Raw genomic sequence first — 19,398 nt, forward strand, 5'->3', positions numbered from 1 at the left:
CTGTCTCAGCTACTGCTCCAGGCCATGCCATGGGTGCTGTCACGCTCCCCACCATGATGAGAACGGACTAAACCCCTGAAACTGTAAGCCAGCCCCTGTTCAATGCTTCTTAAGCGGTACCTTGGCCATGGTTTCTCCTCCCAGCCCTGAACGGTAATCAAGACACATTCATCTTACGTCCTGTCTTACTCGGTGTGCCTGCAGCATTTTTAGTGGAGAGAGAGGCAACAGCGACTTCTTTGTGTCTTTTCTCCTTTCTCCCCCACATTTAGCAACTCCACTGAGCCTGCTTTTCTTTTTCTTTTTTTTTTTTTATTTTCGAGACAGGGTTTCTCCGTAGCTTTTTGGTTCCTGTCCTGGAACTATCTCTTTTTTTAAAAAAAATATTTATTTATTTATTATGTATACAATATTCTGTCTGTGTGTATGTCTGCAGGCCAGAAGAGGGCACAAGACCTCATTACAGATGGTTGTGAGCCACCATGTGGTTGCTGGGAATTGAACTCAGGACCTTTGGAAGAGCAGGCAATGCTCTTAACCACTGAGCCATCTCTCCAGCCCTGGAACTAGCTCTTGTAGACCAGACTGGCCTCGAACTCACAGAGATCCCCTTGCCTCTGCCTCCCGAGTGCTGGGATTAAAGGCGTGCGCCACCACCGCCCGGCGAGCCTGCTTTTCCTAGCCCCATATTTTTCCTGAACGTGACGTCTGGAATGATACTGTATTGCAAGGGAAGCATTTCCAGAGTCAAGAAGGCCGAGACTAATGAAAAGCGTTCCTTCAAGCAGGATGTTAAGGCTCAGGAAGGGGCTCCTCTTTTTTCCTCTCAAAGTGTCAAAGCATCTTTCAGAAGGGAGACCAGGATAGAGGCGACAGACCTGCCCAGAGAGTAATTTCACCGTCTCGCTTACCGTTTTCCCCATTACAGAAGACCACCGGAGGCTAAGGTATGTGTGTGGGGTGTGGAATTAGATGATCCCGAGCTTCTCGACCTAACGAAACAGTCCCTTACTGAACTCTGCAGGCCCCTATTCTGAAGAGGGTCTTTCCTGATGCCAGGTTAAAGCTAGTTCCTGGTCATGTGATCTGTCAAGTCGGTCACGTGAGATGCCCGCGCCTTCCATTGCAAGACGGGGTAGGTGAAGAGGAAGAATCATCAGGCCCTAGTTCCTGCAGCATTCACGTCCCTGCCACCTAGGTCAAGGAGGATTTGTAAATTGCTGCTTTGGCTTCTGACACCGTGTGCTCCGCCTGAGGCTCGGCCCGCCGCGTGGCGCAGCGCTCTCTTCCAATCGCCCCCCTCGGAGTGGTCCACGCCTAAGGCCACGCCCCCGCCGCTCGGTTCCGCGCAAGTCCCCGAATCCAGCAACCTGTCCTCGGCGTCTCCAGGCTTCCCTCTCGCCGCTTCTGCGCCTCGCTCAGCCTCTAGCGGTTCCTCCCTCTCTCCTCCATGGCGTCGCTCCTGTGCTGTGGGCCTAAGCTGGCCGCCTGTGGCATCGTCCTTAGCGCCTGGGGCGTGATCATGTTGGTGAGCGGGCTGCCCCGCGAGAATCGGAGCGGGCCTGCGGGGCTCCGGGGTTGACGGGTTGGGAGGCCAGGAACCCCCAGGACTTTGGAAGTGGCAGACAGATTAAGGGTCTGGCTAATGAGCCGCTGGAAAACGAGCCGGAACTTAGATCGAAAAAATTGAGGACTAGAGCGAAAGGGTGATGGGGCAGGACCCTGGGAATGGGTGCCAGCGCCGGTAAATTTGCGGACCCCTTGAGGTAAGCAAGAGGTAGGCTCCCGAGACATGCTTGAGTTGGATGAAGATGAGGAAGAAGTGTGCTTGCTCCCGAAAATGCTAGCTGAGGCCTTGCTTTTCCAGGGCTCACCGGGCTTCACTTTGGAAATATGAAGTGCTGGGTTCCCCTCTTCTCTTCCGCCTAGTCCCATGATAATGACGCGTCTTGGAGAGCTGCTTGCTATGCCTCCTTGAACCCAGCCCCTCTTTCCAGTGTCCCACCTGACGCCCTATTCCAGACTCCTTTGAGGCCTCCGAAACCAGCTACAACCACCCTACTCCTAACCCTTTTTACTGTTCTGTTGAGCCAACATTAGAAATGGGAGGAGCTTAGGAAGCGACCAAGAGGTAAGAATTTGACAACCTGCCTATTCCTTTGTTCTTTCAGATAATGCTCGGGATATTTTTCAATGTCCACTCCGCTGTGTTAATTGAGGATGTTCCCTTCACAGAGAAAGATTTTGAGTAAGTGGTCGGGTACTTAGGTGAGGCTGGGTGCAAATGAGAGGGAGCCGGGTGTAGGCTCAGAATTATGTGGGGGACACTGCTGAAGGTTGGGGAACTGCAAGAGGAGAGCTGCCCTCTATAAAGCAGTTCCGTGGCAAACTGTGCTTAACATGCAAGGTCCTAGTTTCAATCCCCAGCACTAAACCGTTTTAAACAAAAAGCACTTAGGAGCAGTCTTGCAAGCCAGGCTTCCGTGGCCACCCCAATTCTACCAGCTTAGACGTGACCTCTCCCAATATTCTGCCTGCTTGCGCCTTAATCTACCTCTGCAAAATGGATCCCATGATAGAGCTGGCCCGGCATGATTGTCAGAAGGACCAAGAGAAGTCAAAGCGTTTAGCGTGGTGTCTGGCTCGCGGGCCGTGCGCACTGGTGCTCTGAGTGACTGACATTTCCCTGCTTGACTCGCCACCCCCAGGAACGGCCCGCAGAACATATACAGCCTGTACGAGCAAGTCAGCTACAACTGCTTCATCGCCGCCGGCCTCTACCTCCTCCTCGGCGGCTTCTCCTTCTGCCAAGTTCGGCTCAATAAGCGAAAGGAGTACATGGTGCGCTAGAGCGCGGCCCGGCTCTCCCTCCCCACCCGCTCCCCTATTTAAAGACTCCTCAGCCCGTCTGTCCCACCCATCTGGCGTCCCCTGGGACCTGCAAATTCTGCTCCGGGCCCGAGCGTGCCCTGGACTACAATAAAAAGAAGCGATTCTCCTAAGCCTGGTGTCCGTGTTTGCAGGGAGGGGGCGGGCCTGGGCTTTGAAAGACTGAGCACAGCTTCAACGAGCAGTCCTGACCCTTCGACGGAAGTGGACTGAAGCCAGCCGGAAGTGAGGCGACGTCTTCCATCTCGTCTTCCTCCGCGCAGCGAGGCGACGCGAGTGACGGGGGAGAGGTCGGGTTTTGGCCAATCGACTGCGAGGAGGGCGGGACTTCCTGCGCGGGAGCCCAGCGGCCGGCCGCCCGGCTCTCCGTGGTTTCCAGCTCGCGTGGTGGTGGCGGCGGAGCGTCTCCGTGAGGAGGTGCGCGGGGCCATGACGTCAGCGTCCACCAAGGTTCGACCTCCCTCGCGGACTGCGCTCCCTGGCGGCCACGGGAGGGTGGGCCCCCTGCCTGGTTCCCGGCTGGTGCGCGCTGGGCGGGGGGCGGGCGGATCCGAGGCTGGGCTGGGACGGCGCGCCGCCGGCCCCCCGTAATGCTGCTCCGCCCCCAGGTTGGAGAGATCTTCTCCGCGGCCGGCGCCGCCTTCACGAAGCTCGGGGAGCTGACTATGCAGCTGCATCCAGTATCGGACTCTTCCCCTGCCGGGTACGTGAGACCAGCCTAGGACCCGGACGCCGCGAGCAGACGCTTGGATTCAGTCACAGACACGACCCTCTCTAGATCTAGCAGGGAGCTTGTATTAAATCCCGTGTGCCAGCGCGGTGTAGTTGCTAGTCATTGTTGAGTTAGTGAATGGCAGGTGACGATACTGCCAGATCCGCAATCCCCCACTGCAGACCGACAAACTGTCTCCCACCCACCCCGAGCCGCGTGGAATCCCACGCTGCTGCTACACATCTTTCAAGGGTTCCTTTTGTAAGGCCCCTACTTGTTGCATTCGTTTCCGTGGGTTGTTTAGAGCAGCTGTTACGTGATGGAGAGAGATGTTTTCAGGTGGCTCTGGATGCAATTTCATGTGGCTAGCGGTTTGTCCCCAGGGCTTTTCTTAGGGAGGTCCTCTTTAGGAATCTCTGAAAGGTGCCCCAGAGACTAGGGGAAAGAGGCTGTTTGGCTGTGGACGGAATAGCCTGTGGGCTGGCGCCACACACTCCTCCTTCCATTTTTGCTATCACCCTTCTCCCCTTCCGACAGCGCCAAGTGGACCGAGACGGAGATAGAGATGCTGAGGGCTGCTGTCAAGCGATTTGGGGACGATCTTAATCACATCAGCTGTGTCATCAAGGAACGGACAGTGTGAGGGAGGGTGGCTGGCAGAGAAAGGGGAGGGGCGGGCAACTTTCTTCTCCTTACCCATTGTTCTTTCTCCGACTCCCCAGCTCAGCATCTTTCCTACTTTGTTGCTAGTTTCGTTAGCATTTCCTTGAAGACTGAAAGACCATAATAATTGTGGCAATTGATCGGAAGTTGAGGAAATGCAATGGTAATTAGGACCTTCAGAGAACTTTCTTTTCAGGTGCCCAGATACCCCATGGGTGTATTTGATGAGGGTTCCCTGGCTATTCTATAAATCCTTTGAGACTAGCATTTCGAGGGTTGCATTCTGAACCGGTTAGCTGGTCAGGATCCACGAAAAAGTCTCAATCTGCCTTTATCTCACCACAACATACCTGGTGGCCTTACACATCCACATCTCTCTCCCAGAGGTTCATGAAAAGGGCTTTTCTGGCTGCTCTGTTCAGGCAGGCCATTCTTCATAACCCTGAGTGGGCGCAGAGCTGCTGGGGTGGGGGGGAGGCCCTTATTACACATGGATTAGGGCCTTGATCTGGATACTTACGAAGAAACTCGTAGAATTCCTTCAGAATGGCCCATTACTCCTCCCCTCCCCTCTTCCCTCGGTTTCTCTGATGACTGCCTCCCTAATCTGCTTCCTCTTCTCTTCAGGGCTCAGATAAAGACCACTGTAAAGCGAAAAGTATATGAAGATTCTGGCGTCCCTCTGACAACTGAGTCCCCCAAGAAAGGGCCCAAGAAGATGACATCTGGGGTCCTCTCACCTCCAGCCGCCCCTCCACCCAGCAGCTCCAGTGTCCCTGAAGCTGGGGGCCCTCCCCTAAAGAAACAGAAGGCTGGTGAGGGCTGTGGAGTTGCTGCCTAGGGTAGGGGCTGAAGGTCCTATTTGAGATTCAATGAGAACTGGGCCTGGGTCAGAGAAGGACAGGTGGTGCTTCTGTACTCTGGTGATCCCAAAATGGGCAGAGGGCTGTATAGAGCATGAAGCTTTGAAGACTGGGAGGAGGGAAAGCAGTCAGGAGACCTAGAACCTAGCCTATGCCCCTCCCAGATGTGACACTCAGTGCTCTGAACGACTCCGATGCCAACAGTGACCTGGTGGATGTAGAAGGGCTAGGAGAAACTCCTCCAGCCAAGAAACTCAACTTTGACCAGGGTAGGAGTCCTCCTCCTCCCACACTGGCTGGGGTGGGGAAGAAGTACTCACCTGGACGGTAGGGGAGGGACCAGCAGAAGCCCCTTTCTTGTGCAAGGGCTTCAGAAGGGAAGGTACTCAGTGCAGGGGGTTGGGTCAGTTAGTGATGATGCTTGAGAAGGTGAGGGTTTTCTTAGAAACACATCCGTGCTTGCTCCATCCCGGTCCATTTCCTCCCTGTTCCAGACAGCCTGACCCTAGACTCTGGTCTTCTCTCCACCTCTGCTGATGCTCCTCTCCTCTCCTGCTGAGCCTTCCGACTCTGGACCCTCCCTGTTCACCGTGGACCTGTGGATCACCTGGGACTCTAAGCAAGGACTGCATGAGAGAGGGTCAGAAAGCCGCTGGAGCTGGCCGCCCTGTTCCTGATAAACCTGTGCCCTCACCCTCTGACCTCCGTCTGCCGATGGACATTTTTATACAGAAAACTATAATAAAAAACTCTCTCAGTATGGTGCTGCCAGCTGCCGTTCCCTCTCCTCTGCTTCTCCCTCGGGGCCCGGCCCCTTCTCAGTAGCTCTCACCACCCTGCCTGGAGCAGCACAGCCAATACTGGCAGACTCGCTTCCCAGTGCCAATATTTCTGTGCTGCTAGAGCCAGGAGAGCTGGGTGTGGGCAACAAAGACTCTACTTTGCTCTGGAGGCCGGAACTTATTCCCAGGGTTGCTGACAGCTAACATGAGACTACCTGGGGGTTTAGAGGGGCTCTTTCCGTGTTTCATACCTCCCCCCTAGCCAGGACCTCATCACTACCACAGATGGGTTTTCTTGTGCGGCTTCTCCAGGGTGGCCTCCCAGGGCCAGGCCTCAGCGGTGCCTCCCCCACCCTCGCTCTAACACCACAGTGTGGTTTGGACGTGGCCACAGTGCCGTACAAACCACAGTGTGCTGCTGGGGCGGGAGCAGGACTTGGATGGGTGGAAAGGAAGATGGCACAAGACAGTGCCATGAAGACCCCCACCAAGAGTGAGAAGATGGAGAAAGTGTGAATGGCAAACATGGCCCCAAAAAGGGTTGGAAATACTGGGAATCTGCAATAGCTTAGCAGGCAATAGGGAGGCTAGGGTTCAGTCTGATAAGCTTGGAACATTCTTGACTTCTGTAGAAATTCAGCTCGGGATCCTTAGGTTAGGGGCAGAAGAAATAGGGGTGACTAGGGAAGACCAACAAACTGCCTCCCGACAGAGGCAGGGACCCAAGGCTTCCTGTGTCCATTCCTCCCTCGCTAGGTCAGAACCCAAGAGAAATGCTAGAAGAGACAGGGCCAAGGACAGCAGGATTGGGAGTTGGCAGTCCAGAGGTGGTGGGGCTGGAACACGGTTGAGAGAGGGGGGCCGGAAGTCACCCTGGGCCCTGGGCCTGCCACAAGATGGAGGCCAAAGGCAGGAAATGGAGGCCAGGGAGAAAGAGGAGCAGCAGAGCCCAGGAAGAGGCCCATCTGAACCTAAGGGCTAAGAATTCAACCCCAAGTGCTGCTGCTACTCCCCATGGTCCCCCAAGACCCACGCCCCACCCCCACAGCAACACTCATTAGCCCATTCACCAGGCCCAGGCAGGCAGGCCCACCCCTGAGAGCCACGTTTAAGCAAAGACAAACATGTCTCTCCCCACCCCCAACCCTAGGCCTTCCCTTAGCCTTTTCCTTCTGTCCAAGATTTGATTTTAAAAAGAACCTCCCAGAAGGCAAAAGTTTCTTCTAGAAATTAAAAACAAAAAACAGTGTAATACGCAAATATTAACCTCCCATCTCTCATCCCACCCTTCACCACCAGCACCACCAAGCTCCGACACACCCCCAAAACTCTTAGCAATCAAAAAATCTAAGATGGTGAGTGTAAGCAGTCTTTTTAGGCCCCCTGAGGATGTCAGACCCTCTCCAAGACTACTACCTGTCCTATATCCATCCCTGCCAAGGCCTCCTGCTCCTTACACCCTCCAGAGCCCCCCAAACAACGGCTGCCCTCAGCTCCCATCCCAGCAAAGCTTTTGTGGGGGTAAAAAAATCAAACACTATCCTAATGTCTGGGGATATTGGGGGACTCTCAAGTCTCAGGCTTTGGTTTCAGTCTGGAGGACTACATCTTAGGGGTACAAGAGAAAGGTTCTCTGGTCATCCCCCCAATTTCAAGAGTTACAGAGCCCAACCCCACCCCAGCACGCACCTCCAAACCTCCCCCCCAACCGCCACGTCTCTCCTGAAAACAGGGGACACTTTCCTCCCCACTTACCTCAGCTACTCTCCCCTGAGATCCTGGTCCCCTATTTTGAAAGGAGCAAATTTGGGGGTGCATCCCTCACATTTGGGGTGCAGGAAAAAAGAGCCGCCCCAGTCGCATCGCTGGCCTCCTTCCTCTCAGCTGGCTCAAGGACTGGGGTGTGCCCTGGGGAGGGGGACCCCCACAAGAGAGCTCTGGAGGGGTTCCTCCACTCCCAGTCAGAACTGGGGACACCCCCCCAAAACCCGTCCCAGCCCATCCGTCTCCAACTCGGCGGGAGAGGCAGCTGCAATGCCCCAGTCAGATTCCCCCAACACTACATTCCTCACCCCATCTAGAGGGGTCCCGGGGCCCCCAAAAAATCCCAAAAAAATCTAGGATGTTGGGAAGACGGTTCTGGACTAGCTACCCAAATTTGGGGTCCTTAGATACCCCCGTTTTTTCAGGAAAATTCTGTCTTTCTCCTGCCTCCCGCCAGCCCTGCTCTGTCCCGATGCCAATTTTGGAAGTCACTCCCTCCTTCCTCCTCCCCGTTTCTCCAGGCCCCCCCGCTTGGGGGCTAGGGTCCAGGACACCTGGCTTCCAGACCGGGGGACACTCTTTAGAGGGCTAGGGGCCAAGAGGTCAAGCTCATTGCCCCTGTCTCAAGGAAGCAGGAAAGCCCGATTCTCCCCTCCCCTCCCCTCCCCCCTGGCTGGTCTCGGTGGTGGTTTAGGAAAGCCTGGAGGACTGGAATCTGCCATTGCTATTGCACAGGCAGTTTTTTTTTCCTTGGGTTGGGGGGGTGGGCGGTGGGAGGGAGAGAGGGGTGGAGAGCCGAAGAGAACAGGGACCTAGGCGGGAATATCTGGCCTGGCTTACCCTCTAGCCCCTGCTGCCGTTGGGAACCCCTCCCCCCTCAGTTCACCCTCACTCCTAGTCCTCTGTCGGCTTTCTGTTTGGGGCTTTTATCCTAAAAAACCAGGGTGCAAGAATCACCTCCTTATAGTCCACTACAGTCCCTCCTTGCCAGTTTTAGCAGCACTATATTGGTCAGAAGCACCCACTTTAACATGAGACACCCCATTTTCCTCCACAGATTTTTTTTCTTCCATAAGAAATTGGGGTTCAGAGTGTGAAGCCACCTTTCCCCCCTCAGCTCTATAAGCCACGTACTAATCATTCTATGATGAAACAAACTGCTTTTTCCAGGCTTCTCCCTTCAAATTCAAACTATTTGGGGGTTCACTAAAATAGAACTTTCTGGAATCTGGGGCGAGAGGGGGCTATCAGCAAAAGATAACCTAAACCAGAAATGCACCCTAGAATAGGTGAGCCTCCAAATCAATCTCAATTTACGATCCATCTCCGCTTCACCAAGTGTGGCCAATGACAAAACACCCCGAAGTCGGACACCCCCAAACTATCCTACGAGGGGGGGTTCTCATAGTCTCTCCTCTGGAAGAGCTCCAGACCTAAACAGGTACACAGGAATATCCTCCCCTCAAAATGAGTTTCCACAAGATTCAAATATAAAACTTTGTCCCCCTATCAAGTTCTCAACTATTAAAGCCTTCAAACTTGCTCCTAGCTTCCTGCTCTGCCTCCAATTTAATGTAATTTTGCTTCCTAAAAGCTCCAAGTTCAATTTTATGTCCCCAAACAATCTCATTTAAACCTTGAAACAGAGAGCACCTGGAAGACTCTCCCAGTAGACCAAAATAACAGAGATGGATAGTCTCAAATCATGGTCATCGGAACCCCCTCCCCAAACCTTTAAGACCAGTCCCATGCTTCCAGCTTGCTCTTAGCTCTCAAGACTAAAAATCAGGCCCCATGGACTCTATTAGCATCCTATGACACCCCAAAACTGACCACATACCTAATTCCAAGCGAACATCAAAGGGAGCCCTTGATGTTTACACCTCAAAATTGGAGGTAAAAATTGGATAGAGACCAAAATAACCCTGATAAAGTAAAGACACATTTTCATCCCGAATCCTTAGGTTATCCCTGATTCTCAGCTGGTCTACTGTTTTGTTTGTTGTGGATCTGCTCAAAAACAACAAACAAAAAAACAAACAAAAAAGTCCCTGGAACAGGAGAGAGAGGTCTCAGGCCTAGTTACGCTGCTCCACCGTGAGTGTTCCCTCATTCTAGGCCAGCTGCGTAGACTCCTGACCCCATAACCACAGAGCTCACGCTCTGCTCCTGGGCTCAGCTCTGACCTCTCTTTTTAAAACGAACCTTGTCTTCCCACCACAAGGCTCCCCAAACAAAATCTAAGGGGTGTGGTCCCTGCCCATCTCCTGGATGGAGGACTTAAAATAAGGTTACCCGCGTTCTTCCTGCCTTTCTCCTCAGTCCTCTCGTTTACTCCACCCGATGTTCAATTAATGTTCACTCAAAACTCTACAGACATCTGGATAGCAGTGTCTGTCCAATTAGAAAAAGATAACCCGGTGTTCCCAGGCTCAAGACCCCACTCCTTGTCCCAACCTCTCCCCTCATTCCAAGGTCAATTCCACACGGGTTCCAACTCGAGTTTCCTTCGGAGATCCTAACTCTCCTGTCCTCTACCTAGTGCCACACTAAGAGACAGAGGTGCAGAGTAAACTCTTCGCCAAGAGAAGGCAGCAGAAGGTTAAGGTAGCCCAGACTGCAAGCATCCAGCTCTCTGGTTTGAGCACATCCCCAGCCAGGAGGAGACCTAGGGGCGAAGCAAGGCTTGTGCTCGTCCGCCCCCTCGTGGAAGGATGCAGACATTGCCGAGCTTTGCCTACTTGCCGCGCTGGACCCCGGCGTCCCGCCAGACTATAAGCGCAGCCGACAGGCGGGTGCTCGAGGCCCTAGTGAGCTAGGACTGACGGAGAGCAGCAGAGCTTTGGGCGGGAGTCTGTCTTTCTGGATTCCTAAAAGGGTTCAGAAAAGAATCGGGAGTAAGAGGCCGGACGCCTAGGTCTCCCGAGCGTCTCTCGGTCCCCACCCGGGGCTTTCCCCACCTCCTCGAGGGGAAGCAGCTGCAGGAGCCGTCCGGTCGCAGGACAATGGAAGGAAACGAACTAGAAATCATATCCGCCCTCTTCTTACTCCGCCTGGTCACCCCCCCCCCCCCCTTTGTGGACCCTGCCTGTCAATCACGCCTCCTCCCACTGTTTGAGATCCCCCTCGGGAATCCACTACTGCCTGCCCAAACCCGAGAGCTTGGGCTCTCTATTTGCTCCCTGAATTCAGTACATTAGAAAGCGGAGGTTTACGGTATCCCCTTTCTCCTTCAACAGGCTCTTCGCATCCTCTTCCAAAAGCCAAAACTCAATTCTCGCTGTCCCGGGTCCTCCGACGACACAAGGCTCCCATATTACCACCTTCCATACCACTAACCGCCTCCCCAATTCTAATATTCTCATTCTCGGGTACCCATTTAACGAACCAAAGCCCCCTATGATACGACCACCCCGCGATACAGCGTTTGAGACAGAGACCCCGCCCCAGGCTCACCATCTGGAGAGCGAAAGAGGAAGGAAGGATACGAACCCACGGGTTCACCCCACCTCTACCCCCGCCCCCGACATCCCGGCCGGATAAAGGAGCCGAGGCCGAAAGAGAAGAGAGACCCCGCCCCCCTCGAGGAGAGAAGGCGCAGCCCCTGCAGGACAGGGGTAAGAACCAGACCTTGAAGAAATCAGATTTCTGGGTCCCCAAAGTGGGTAGGGGTTTGTTGATGGTAATAAGACTTGAATCCCAGAAATTGTTCTAAAAAGAGACTGGGGAGTATGGGATCTAGCAATGGCAGTTGCATGGGCATGGAAGGGTGTGGGCTGCAGATCATATGAGGTCCTCGGGCAAGGTCTGATACCTGTGACCCAGGCGCGCCAGAAAGCAGGGAAAAGGAAGGTAGTCGATGAGGTACCTAGAGTGAACCAGCGCGCGACGTGTGGGAGTGCGGGAGCCCTCGCGCCCATCCTCCAGGCGGAGGTACGAGAATTTCTAACTTGCTCTAAGAACTCTGCGATCCAGCAAAGGGAAGGAAGCTACCGCTGAAGGCAGAATGAACGAGATGAATTAAGTGGGGCTGTTGATGCTGGGCCCCCTATCTGATGGCGTTGGCTCTATGAACACCCCGGAAAGAAAACATCAGCAGAAAAGGGATTGTGTCCTAGGCGTGCCTGGATCCCCTAACTTTTTTCGTGGCTGGCGCAGGCCTGGGTCGCTATGGGTTCCACAGCGGCCCCAGAGGGAGCGCTGGGCTACGTCCGAGAGTTCACGCGCCACTCCTCCGACGTGCTTGGCAATCTGAATGAGCTGCGCCTGCGCGGGATCCTCACTGACGTCACGCTGCTGGTTGGCGGGCAACCCCTAAGAGCGCACAAGGCAGTTCTTATTGCCTGCAGGTTCGAGGGGGTAGGGCTCCTGGGGCTAACTGGGTAGAGAACAGAGTCACAAGGCCGTTCAGAGGCAATCCAATGCGGGAAGGAAGTTAGGAATAATGGTCAATAATGGTCCGCACCTGTAATCCAGAACTGGGGAAGCGGGGGGGGGGGGGGCAGAAAAGAGAAGCATGGGGAAGCATCCAAGAATTGGGGTAGCAATACTAGTGGGGCATCCTGTGTCTCCTTCGGTCTCCCACCTCCTAACATGTCCCAATTGCCCTCTCTCCAGTGGCTTCTTCTATTCAATTTTCCGAGGCCGAGCAGGAGTCGGAGTGGATGTTCTCTCTCTGCCCGGCGGGCCAGAAGCCAGAGGCTTTGCCCCTCTTCTGGACTTCATGTACACTTCCAGGCTTCGCCTCTCTCCAGCCACTGCTCCAGCCGTCCTGGCGGCTGCTACCTATTTGCAGATGGAACATGTAGTCCAGGCATGCCACCGCTTCATCCAAGCCAGGTGAAGGAACCATGGGTTTTTCTGTTCTCCGTGAAAGCGGTGCTCCGGGTATTATGGGCAAAAGCAACGATTAGGAAACGGTGTTAATGACCGTCATACTTTTTCTAGCTACGAACCTTTAGGCATCTCCCTGCGACCCTTGGAAGCAGAACCCCAAAGCCCCCCGACAGCCCCTCCACCAGGCAGCCCCAGGCGCTCCGAAGGACACCCAGACCCTCCTACTGAGTCTCGAAGCTGCAGTCAAGGCTCCCCAAGCCCAGCTAGCCCAGACCCCAAGGCCTGTAACTGGAAAAAGTACAAATTTATTGTGCTAAATTCTCAGACTTCACAAGCAGGGAGCGTGGCTGGGGAGAGTTCTAGTCAATCCTGCCCCCAAGCCAGGCTCCCTAGCGGAGATGAAGCCTCCAGCAACAGCAGCAGCGAAGAAGGCCCCACGCCTGGTCTCCAAAGCAGGTAAAGAATCTGTAACTCCCAAGAGTTTTAGAGGCTGGCCTCCTTTAGCAAGCAGAACCATTAACGTACTACCTGGGGGTGGGTTTCAGAGAAACTAACCCACTTTAGGGACCTGACCAACTGCCAGAGGGGATGTGACTTATTGGTCAGTATTAGTTCCCTTCCAGAAGATATAGGTCCATATTTTCCATGAAAAAAGCACCCCACCCCTGTGTGTGTGTGTGTGTGTCCCCTAACCTTTTCTATGGCTCCTACCATCTGCCTAGACCATGTCTAGCTGCTGCCACTGCACAGTTCAAATGTGGAGCTCCAGCAAATACCTCCTACCTCTTCACACCCCGGGCTCAAGAAACTTCTGGATCAACTTCTAAGCACGCTCACCCACCACCAGGTCAGAGCCCTTCTTTCTTTCTCTTCCGGCTTCTCTGTATAGCTGTGTCAGGTCAACCTGGATCAGAAGACCTCAGAAAAGACCTGTTTAAAAGTCCCCAAACTTGACCGCATGTTAGACCCTTCTGTGATGTTTTCACCTCGTCAGTCAGAATGTCCGAGAGTGGGGACCAATCATAAAAAGGAAAAAAAAAAGATCTCCGTGTCCTTCCAAAGAACAGTACAGTTTGGGAATTTCTGGCCTAAATAATCTGCCCAGAGTTTGGCAGGGCCTCTCTGGCAGCCTGTCACCCAGAGTGAGGGAAGAAGGAAAAGAAACAAAGCTCCACCCACTTGCAAGAACCTCCACATGGTGTCACCACTATCGACAATTCTAAACATACTCCTGAATCAGACACCTCACTGACTGTACGGCTGGGAGTAAGCCAAACGAGTCCTCAAAAGCCTTCACAGGAACTTAGGGGTTAAAAGGCGCACAAATCCTGCCTGGTACCTGGGAAGGCCTTAATAACTAAGCTTGTCATTGCTCTCCAGGAGGTGAGTTTTTCAGCTGCCAGAACTGTGAAGCTGTGGCTGGGGGCTCATCAGGGCTGGACCCCTTAGCTCCGGGGGACGAGGACAAGCCCTATAAATGCCAGCTGTGTCGATCTGCCTTCCGCTATAAGGGCAACCTGGCTAGTCACCGCACAGTGCACACAGGTAGGAGGGGGTCTTGGTCTCGGTGCCCTTCGTTCTCTCGGGACGCTCTGACTGTCTTCCTCCCTACTTGCAGGGGAAAAGCCCTACCGCTGCTCCATCTGCGGAGCACGTTTTAACCGACCAGCCAACCTAAAAACGCACAGCCGCATCCATTCTGGAGAGAAACCGTACAAGTGCGAGACCTGCGGCTCGCGTTTTGTTCAGGTAAGGAGAGGGCAGGAAGGCAAGTGGGAGGAGTGGAGAGGGTTCTGCCCCTCCCCGAAGCGATCTCAAGGCTCCGCCCCCCTCAGGTGGCACACCTCCGCGCGCACGTGCTGATCCACACTGGAGAGAAGCCCTATCCGTGTCCCACCTGCGGAACCCGCTTCCGCCACCTCCAGACCCTCAAAAGCCACGTTCGCATCCACACGGGGGAGAAGCCATACCATGTAGGTACCCTACAGGGCCTAATCGTTATCCCCACCCCCCAAATGCAGGCAGGGCCAGGTCTTGCCACCGCTGCTAGGTTTCTAAAGAATCCAAGTGAGTCAGGGACTTGGACTGGGGAGAGGGGAAGGGATAATTATATTCTTGGACTAGGCAGTGTTGTCCCAAGGGGCTAACAAGTGTTAATGTGTCTGTTAAGTAAGGCAAGGCCCATCTCCTGGGCGCCCCAAGGGAATTAGGGGTGTGAATGCTAAAGGGCTGATTGTCAGCGAGAGCTGGACAGTTCCCCCTTCCCATCCCAACTGAAGGTGGTTGGGGGAAGGGTAGGGCCCTCACAGATCTGTCCTCCCACAGTGCGACCCCTGCGGCCTGCATTTTCGGCACAAGAGTCAACTACGGCTGCACCTGCGTCAGAAACACGGGGCTGCTACCAATACTAAAGTGCGCTACCACATCCTCGGGGGACCATAGCTGAACCCCCACCAAGACCACACTGACTGCCAAAGGGGGCTGCCAAAGCTGCAGGCCCAGGCTTGGCTTCCCTGGCAGTCTTGATATGAGTGTGCCAGGCCACTCTGGTATCAGGAACTCGTCACCTAATTTTGTACTGAGGAGAGCAGGGGTGGCAGATCCTGGCTAGATCTGCCTCTGTTTTGCTGGTCAAAACCTCTTCCTCACAATCCAGGTTGGAGCTAGGGGCTGGGGAAAAGGAGAGACGCAAGGGGCTTGCTCTCTTCCCGGGAACCTTCCCCTACTCCCCTCCCCCACTCCAAATGGTTTATCTGTAAATATAATTTATTAAGGCCCGTGGGTGGCCCCAGGGCCTTCGTTCTGCTTGCTTTTCCGACTTCCGTCTTCCGAGACACGGAAGGTGAGGGCCCCGCTCTGCTGGCAGGGCTTCCTAGCGCTTGGCTCTCTCCTTTGACATGAGTGTCTCGCGTTGTTTTCCTTGTAACCGTTCTCTCTGGAATCGTCCTTTTTCTGTTTGTTTGCTTGTTGGTTTGTCCCTTCAGTTCTAGGATGCGACCTTTTGCTTTCCTAGGGCAGACCCTGAGAACATGTAAGATTGGGTAAGGAATCCTCTCTGGTATTCTGGATGGTGCAAGTCCGGTAGCAGACCAGACATGGAAAGAGAACGTTCAGCTCTTCGAGGGTGATGGGAACCTTTTTAGGTGGATAATAAATTCCTCCTGAAGGCTGGGAAAGTGGGGCCTAGATTCCTCGTCATTCTAAATGGAGGTGGGTAGTCTCTCTGGCTAGAAAGCATAGCAGCTAAACTGAACCATTGCTCTTTCCACCCGGGTTTGAATGCACTGTGCCCATCTCTCAGAGTCTGCCTCAGGGTCTGAGCTGAGCCCATGATCCTCCCACTGAGGTTGAATTGGTATTTTCATGGGGAGAGAGCTAAAGATCTGTACCAGAGATTATAGAACCTGTTCTTATCTGTCCAGTTCCTGAGAATGTCACGACCTAGGGAGAATTCATGCCATTCCTTGCCTTGACTACCAGTCTGACCCATCCTTTGCTGCAGGAGAAGCTGCAGCAAATGTTCCTTGGGGTTCAATATGCCCTTCGTCTTTGAATGTGTGTTTTTGTTTTGTTTTATTTTGGTTTTGGACAGCTTCTGGAAAGTGACCAGATTCTAAAAATTTCCTATTTCACGGGTGCTTGGTAATTCTCTTACCTGAGAGTCTGGGTCTGTGACTCAGTCTTCCTCCACTATGTTCCTGTCTGTGACATTGGACTTTACACTGGAGACAAAGGGGCTGAGTTCCATGCTGGTCATTGAGGACTGTCATTGGAATTACATGTTTCAAGGCTTTCAAAGCCTGGTTGATGGGTTGGCCAAAGACCCATCCCATGTGAACAGGTTGCCAGATGGTGCATGAGGTTAGCCGAGGGCTGCAGATTCTGGTGTAGGCCATGCAGATAAAAATGTTAGGGATGGAGTTCCTTGGTTAGATGGAGTGTCTGGAATGTTAGATGATGTTCGGGAGCCTCGATTTGTAGTCCTGCTTCTTGCTGCCCCAGGACCTTATTTGATGATAGGAGTTGAGTAAGAAGACTTGAATCTGTAAGGAATTAAGCCGACAGCTGGGGGCTGGTGAGAAAGCCATTCCCTTCCCCTCCCCATCACCTGAATACAGAATCGAAGGGGGGGGGCAGAGGAGATATTGCGAAGATATTACGGTTTCTGTTCAGCAGACTGGATGGGCATGTGGGAAGTGCCAGCGTGAGATGTTTGATCCTGCAAGATCAGATCCATGGAATAAAGAAGCCTCTCTTGCCCTCTGTGTCCTAGCTTGTTTGTGGGGGGAGGGTCACCTGGGAACTTGGAAAGCGGTTCCAAAAAAATAACAACTTGGATTCTGTGTTCATTTCGCTGTTGTGTCCCACTCGCCCTCTTCAATGGTCCTTATTCTCCCTTCCCTGCCCTAGCCTTCCGGCTCATTGTGTAGGAACCAGTGACTTCACGAAGCTTATCCGGAGCCACCTGCATCCTGCTGGTCTGAAGTCACTTCCTGGCCGAGGTGTGGAGGCTGTAGAGAGAAAGTAGGAAAGCAAGAGCCTGGGAAATGTATCTGCAAGCACGGGTTCTTGTGACCCAGGCACCCCTCACAACCATCACCAGAGAAAATGGGTAGGGCTCGGGTCCCCTAAGAACGACAGAGGCGAGTCAGAGCAGCTAGGAGAAGGCCGAGTACGTTAGTGCCCGTGTGCCTGCTCATTCTCCCAGCCCTAATATCTTGGGATCTAGCTAATGTCCAATACACAAGTCTTTTCCCCCTGACCTGTGTGTCCAGGGTGGACAGGTGTTTTCTAGCCCAAGGCTAAAAGTCACTGATTCTAATGTTGCCTCCCTCTGGACATTGCCTCACCTGTGGCAAAGGTGAGTGTGATTGTGCTTCTTCAGTCTGATGTTCTCCCTGATAATCTAGTTTAGTGACTGCTTAAGTTTCTCTTTCTTTCTTTCTTTCGTTCTTTCGTTCTTTCTTTCTTTCTTTCTTTCTTTCTTTCTTTCTTTCTTTCTTTCTTTCTTTTATAACCTAGGTTATACTTGAAAAACAAAAAAGCAGCAAAAGTCCCCGTGACCTTCCATTCTAGCTTGTCCCCCACTGAAAATAAGACCAGCTACTATTACCGCCTATTGAATGGCAGATCCTAAATAAAGCATTCTAGTGAAGACTTACTCATTTAACTCTGGGCGGCCCTAAAAAGTAAAAAGTATTCTCCCCAGTTTACAGGTGAGGAAACCAACTGAGAAATTAACTGTTTTGACCAAGTAATAAGTCATAAAGTTGGGCTGGAAAGATGGCTCAGGTTAAGAGCACTGACTGCTCTTCCAGAGGTCTGGAGTTCAATTCCCAGCAACCACATGGTGGCTCACAACCATCTGTGATGAGATCTGGTGCCCTCTTCTGGCCTGCAAGTATACATGGAAGCAGAACACTGTATATGTAATAAATAAATCTAAAAAACAAAATAGGTCATAAAGTCAAGGTTGGGACTGTGCCCTGGATCTAGAGATCTCAAGACTGGACTCCTGACTCCTGAGATCTGACTATTTCCTATACCACTGGCAGATCCCTTCTTAGGAGTCTACTTATAACAAGACTGCAGACCCATAGTGTTTTGGTATAGTTATTTCGTTTTCCATCTATGCAACTGAAAAAATATGGTTTGGTTTGGTTTTGCTTGGTGCAAAGGATTGAACCTGGGGACTTCCACATGTTAAACCAAAAACCTCTTGGGTTTAGGAAGGGGGCTTTTAGTTTTATAAATTTAATGAGCTAATTTATTATTGTGCATATATGTATGGTGTTTTGTGCACATGTACATAGCATGTGTACATGTGGAGGTCAGAGGACAACTTTGTGGAGTCAGTTCTCTTTTTCCATGTTTCTGTATGTTCCAGGGATTGAACTCAGGACATCAGACTCCCAAAGCAAGTACTTTACCTGCTAAGCCATCTCTCCAGCCCCTCCCTGGGTCTTTGAGACAAACTTATGTCCCCCAGCCCCCAGGCTGGCCTGAGTTTCTTTGCTCCTGTGAATTTAAGTGACCCACATGGGTACAGTGCCTGTGGAGGCCAGAAGAGGGTGTCAGATCCCCTGGAACAGGAGTTACAGGCCTCTGTGCTGACCAGTGTGGGTGCAGGCAAGAGTTGAACCCTGCTGCTTTGAAAAGCCCGACGAGCCATGTCTCCAGCCCTTACAGTATGATTTCTTAAAAGCATAGTTCCTTGGCCCATGCCCCTCTTTTGCCTCCTTCCCCACTGGTCTGGATATGAATTCTGAACCCAAGGTTTCAAGGTCAGAGTCCTGGGGAGCCCGAGGTACATAATAAAGGAACAGAAAAGCCCAAGCCATGGCTGTCACGAGGTGAGGGCGTGCTAGTGGCCTGGCGAAATGTAGGAGGCTGACTGACTGCTCCGTGACCGGGGCTATGGCATGTCTCCTGTGTACATCAGTCTGAGATCAAAAACTGGTTAGGAAAAGGCCATTACTAGAAGGCACAGGGAAAGTTTCCAGCGCCGCGGAGGAAAGGGTAGGTGGTACTGGGCAACTCTGGATGGTCTGATGGCCGCCCTTCCTCTCCCCCGTTATTTTTGGTCTCGGTGACCTGCAAGTTTCCTGTCTATGGGTACAGACACTGAAGGAACGAATCCTCATTACAGAAATGAATGCCAGGAGTCCAACAAGTCTGCCCCCCCCCCCTTAACATAGCACTAGGGATTGAACCGGGATCTACACAAAACTGTATACTACCTTTAATTATTTTAAAATTTTGGGACAGGGTTTAGGTTTGCCCACGCTGACCCATGAGTTTGCCTCTGCCTCTGGAACAGCTGGAATAACAGGCTGGGCTCTCCCGTCTTCCCTCTGCCTCTGTTCCTCTCGGACCCAGCGGTCTAGAA

General features: G+C 52.9%; 3 protein-coding genes across 8 annotated transcripts; all 3 read left to right on the forward strand.

Moving 5' to 3' along the window:
• The first annotated feature begins 1,386 nt into the window (after nt 1–1,386).
• Rnasek (ribonuclease K) lies at nt 1,387–3,002 on the forward strand. Its single transcript, XM_075991924.1, has 3 exons — nt 1,387–1,528; nt 2,172–2,248; nt 2,709–3,002. The coding sequence occupies exons 1-3, from the start codon at nt 1,451–1,453 to the stop codon at nt 2,848–2,850; spliced, it is 297 nt and encodes a 98-aa protein (XP_075848039.1). The 5' UTR covers nt 1,387–1,450; the 3' UTR covers nt 2,851–3,002.
• A 111-nt stretch (nt 3,003–3,113) lies between these two features.
• Nucleotides 3,114–5,887, forward strand: Bacc1 (BPTF associated chromatin complex component 1). 6 transcript variants are annotated; one of them, XM_075991917.1, is made up of 6 exons: nt 3,114–3,339; nt 3,498–3,592; nt 4,139–4,240; nt 4,892–5,079; nt 5,292–5,396; nt 5,622–5,887. In XM_075991917.1, the coding sequence occupies exons 1-6, from the start codon at nt 3,319–3,321 to the stop codon at nt 5,684–5,686; spliced, it is 576 nt and encodes a 191-aa protein (XP_075848032.1). In that variant the 5' UTR covers nt 3,114–3,318; the 3' UTR covers nt 5,687–5,887. The 6 variants fall into 6 exon arrangements, with proteins under 6 accessions (XP_075848032.1, XP_075848033.1, XP_075848035.1 ...); XM_075991918.1 differs by having other exon boundaries at nt 5,626–5,887; XM_075991920.1 differs by lacking the exon at nt 5,292–5,396.
• A 5,359-nt stretch (nt 5,888–11,246) lies between these two features.
• Bcl6b (BCL6B transcription repressor) lies at nt 11,247–16,769 on the forward strand. Its single transcript, XM_075991925.1, has 9 exons — nt 11,247–11,290; nt 11,832–12,022; nt 12,291–12,512; nt 12,621–12,965; nt 13,232–13,356; nt 13,890–14,054; nt 14,128–14,258; nt 14,345–14,482; nt 14,835–16,769. Exons 2-9 carry the CDS (start codon nt 11,844–11,846, stop codon nt 14,949–14,951), a joined length of 1,422 nt encoding a protein of 473 aa, XP_075848040.1. The 5' UTR covers nt 11,247–11,290; nt 11,832–11,843; the 3' UTR covers nt 14,952–16,769.
• The last annotated feature ends 2,629 nt before the right edge of the window (nt 16,770–19,398 follow it).

This window comes from Microtus pennsylvanicus, chromosome 11 (assembly GCF_037038515.1).
Source record: "Microtus pennsylvanicus isolate mMicPen1 chromosome 11, mMicPen1.hap1, whole genome shotgun sequence".
Classification (NCBI taxonomy): domain Eukaryota; kingdom Metazoa; phylum Chordata; class Mammalia; order Rodentia; family Cricetidae; genus Microtus; species Microtus pennsylvanicus.

Bases quoted from the DNA above. Each gene is read 5' to 3' on its own strand.
- Rnasek (XM_075991924.1), top strand. From the start codon at position 1,451: ATGGCGTCGCTCCTGTGCTGTGGGCCTAAGCTGGCCGCCTGTGGCATC. The intron at 1,529-2,171 runs GTGAGCGGGCTG...TTGTTCTTTCAG, and splicing joins CCTGGGGCGTGATCATGTTG to ATAATGCTCGGGATATTTTT. The intron at 2,249-2,708 runs GTAAGTGGTCGG...CGCCACCCCCAG, and splicing joins TTCACAGAGAAAGATTTTGA to GAACGGCCCGCAGAACATAT.
- Bacc1 (XM_075991917.1), top strand. From the start codon at position 3,319: ATGACGTCAGCGTCCACCAAG. The intron at 3,340-3,497 runs GTTCGACCTCCC...CTCCGCCCCCAG, and splicing joins TGACGTCAGCGTCCACCAAG to GTTGGAGAGATCTTCTCCGC. The intron at 5,080-5,291 runs GTGAGGGCTGTG...TGCCCCTCCCAG, and splicing joins CCTAAAGAAACAGAAGGCTG to ATGTGACACTCAGTGCTCTG.
- Bcl6b (XM_075991925.1), top strand. From the start codon at position 11,844: ATGGGTTCCACAGCGGCCCCAGAGGGAGCGCTGGGCTACGTCCGAGAG. The intron at 12,513-12,620 runs GTGAAGGAACCA...TACTTTTTCTAG, and splicing joins CACCGCTTCATCCAAGCCAG to CTACGAACCTTTAGGCATCT. The intron at 12,966-13,231 runs GTAAAGAATCTG...CCATCTGCCTAG, and splicing joins ACGCCTGGTCTCCAAAGCAG to ACCATGTCTAGCTGCTGCCA.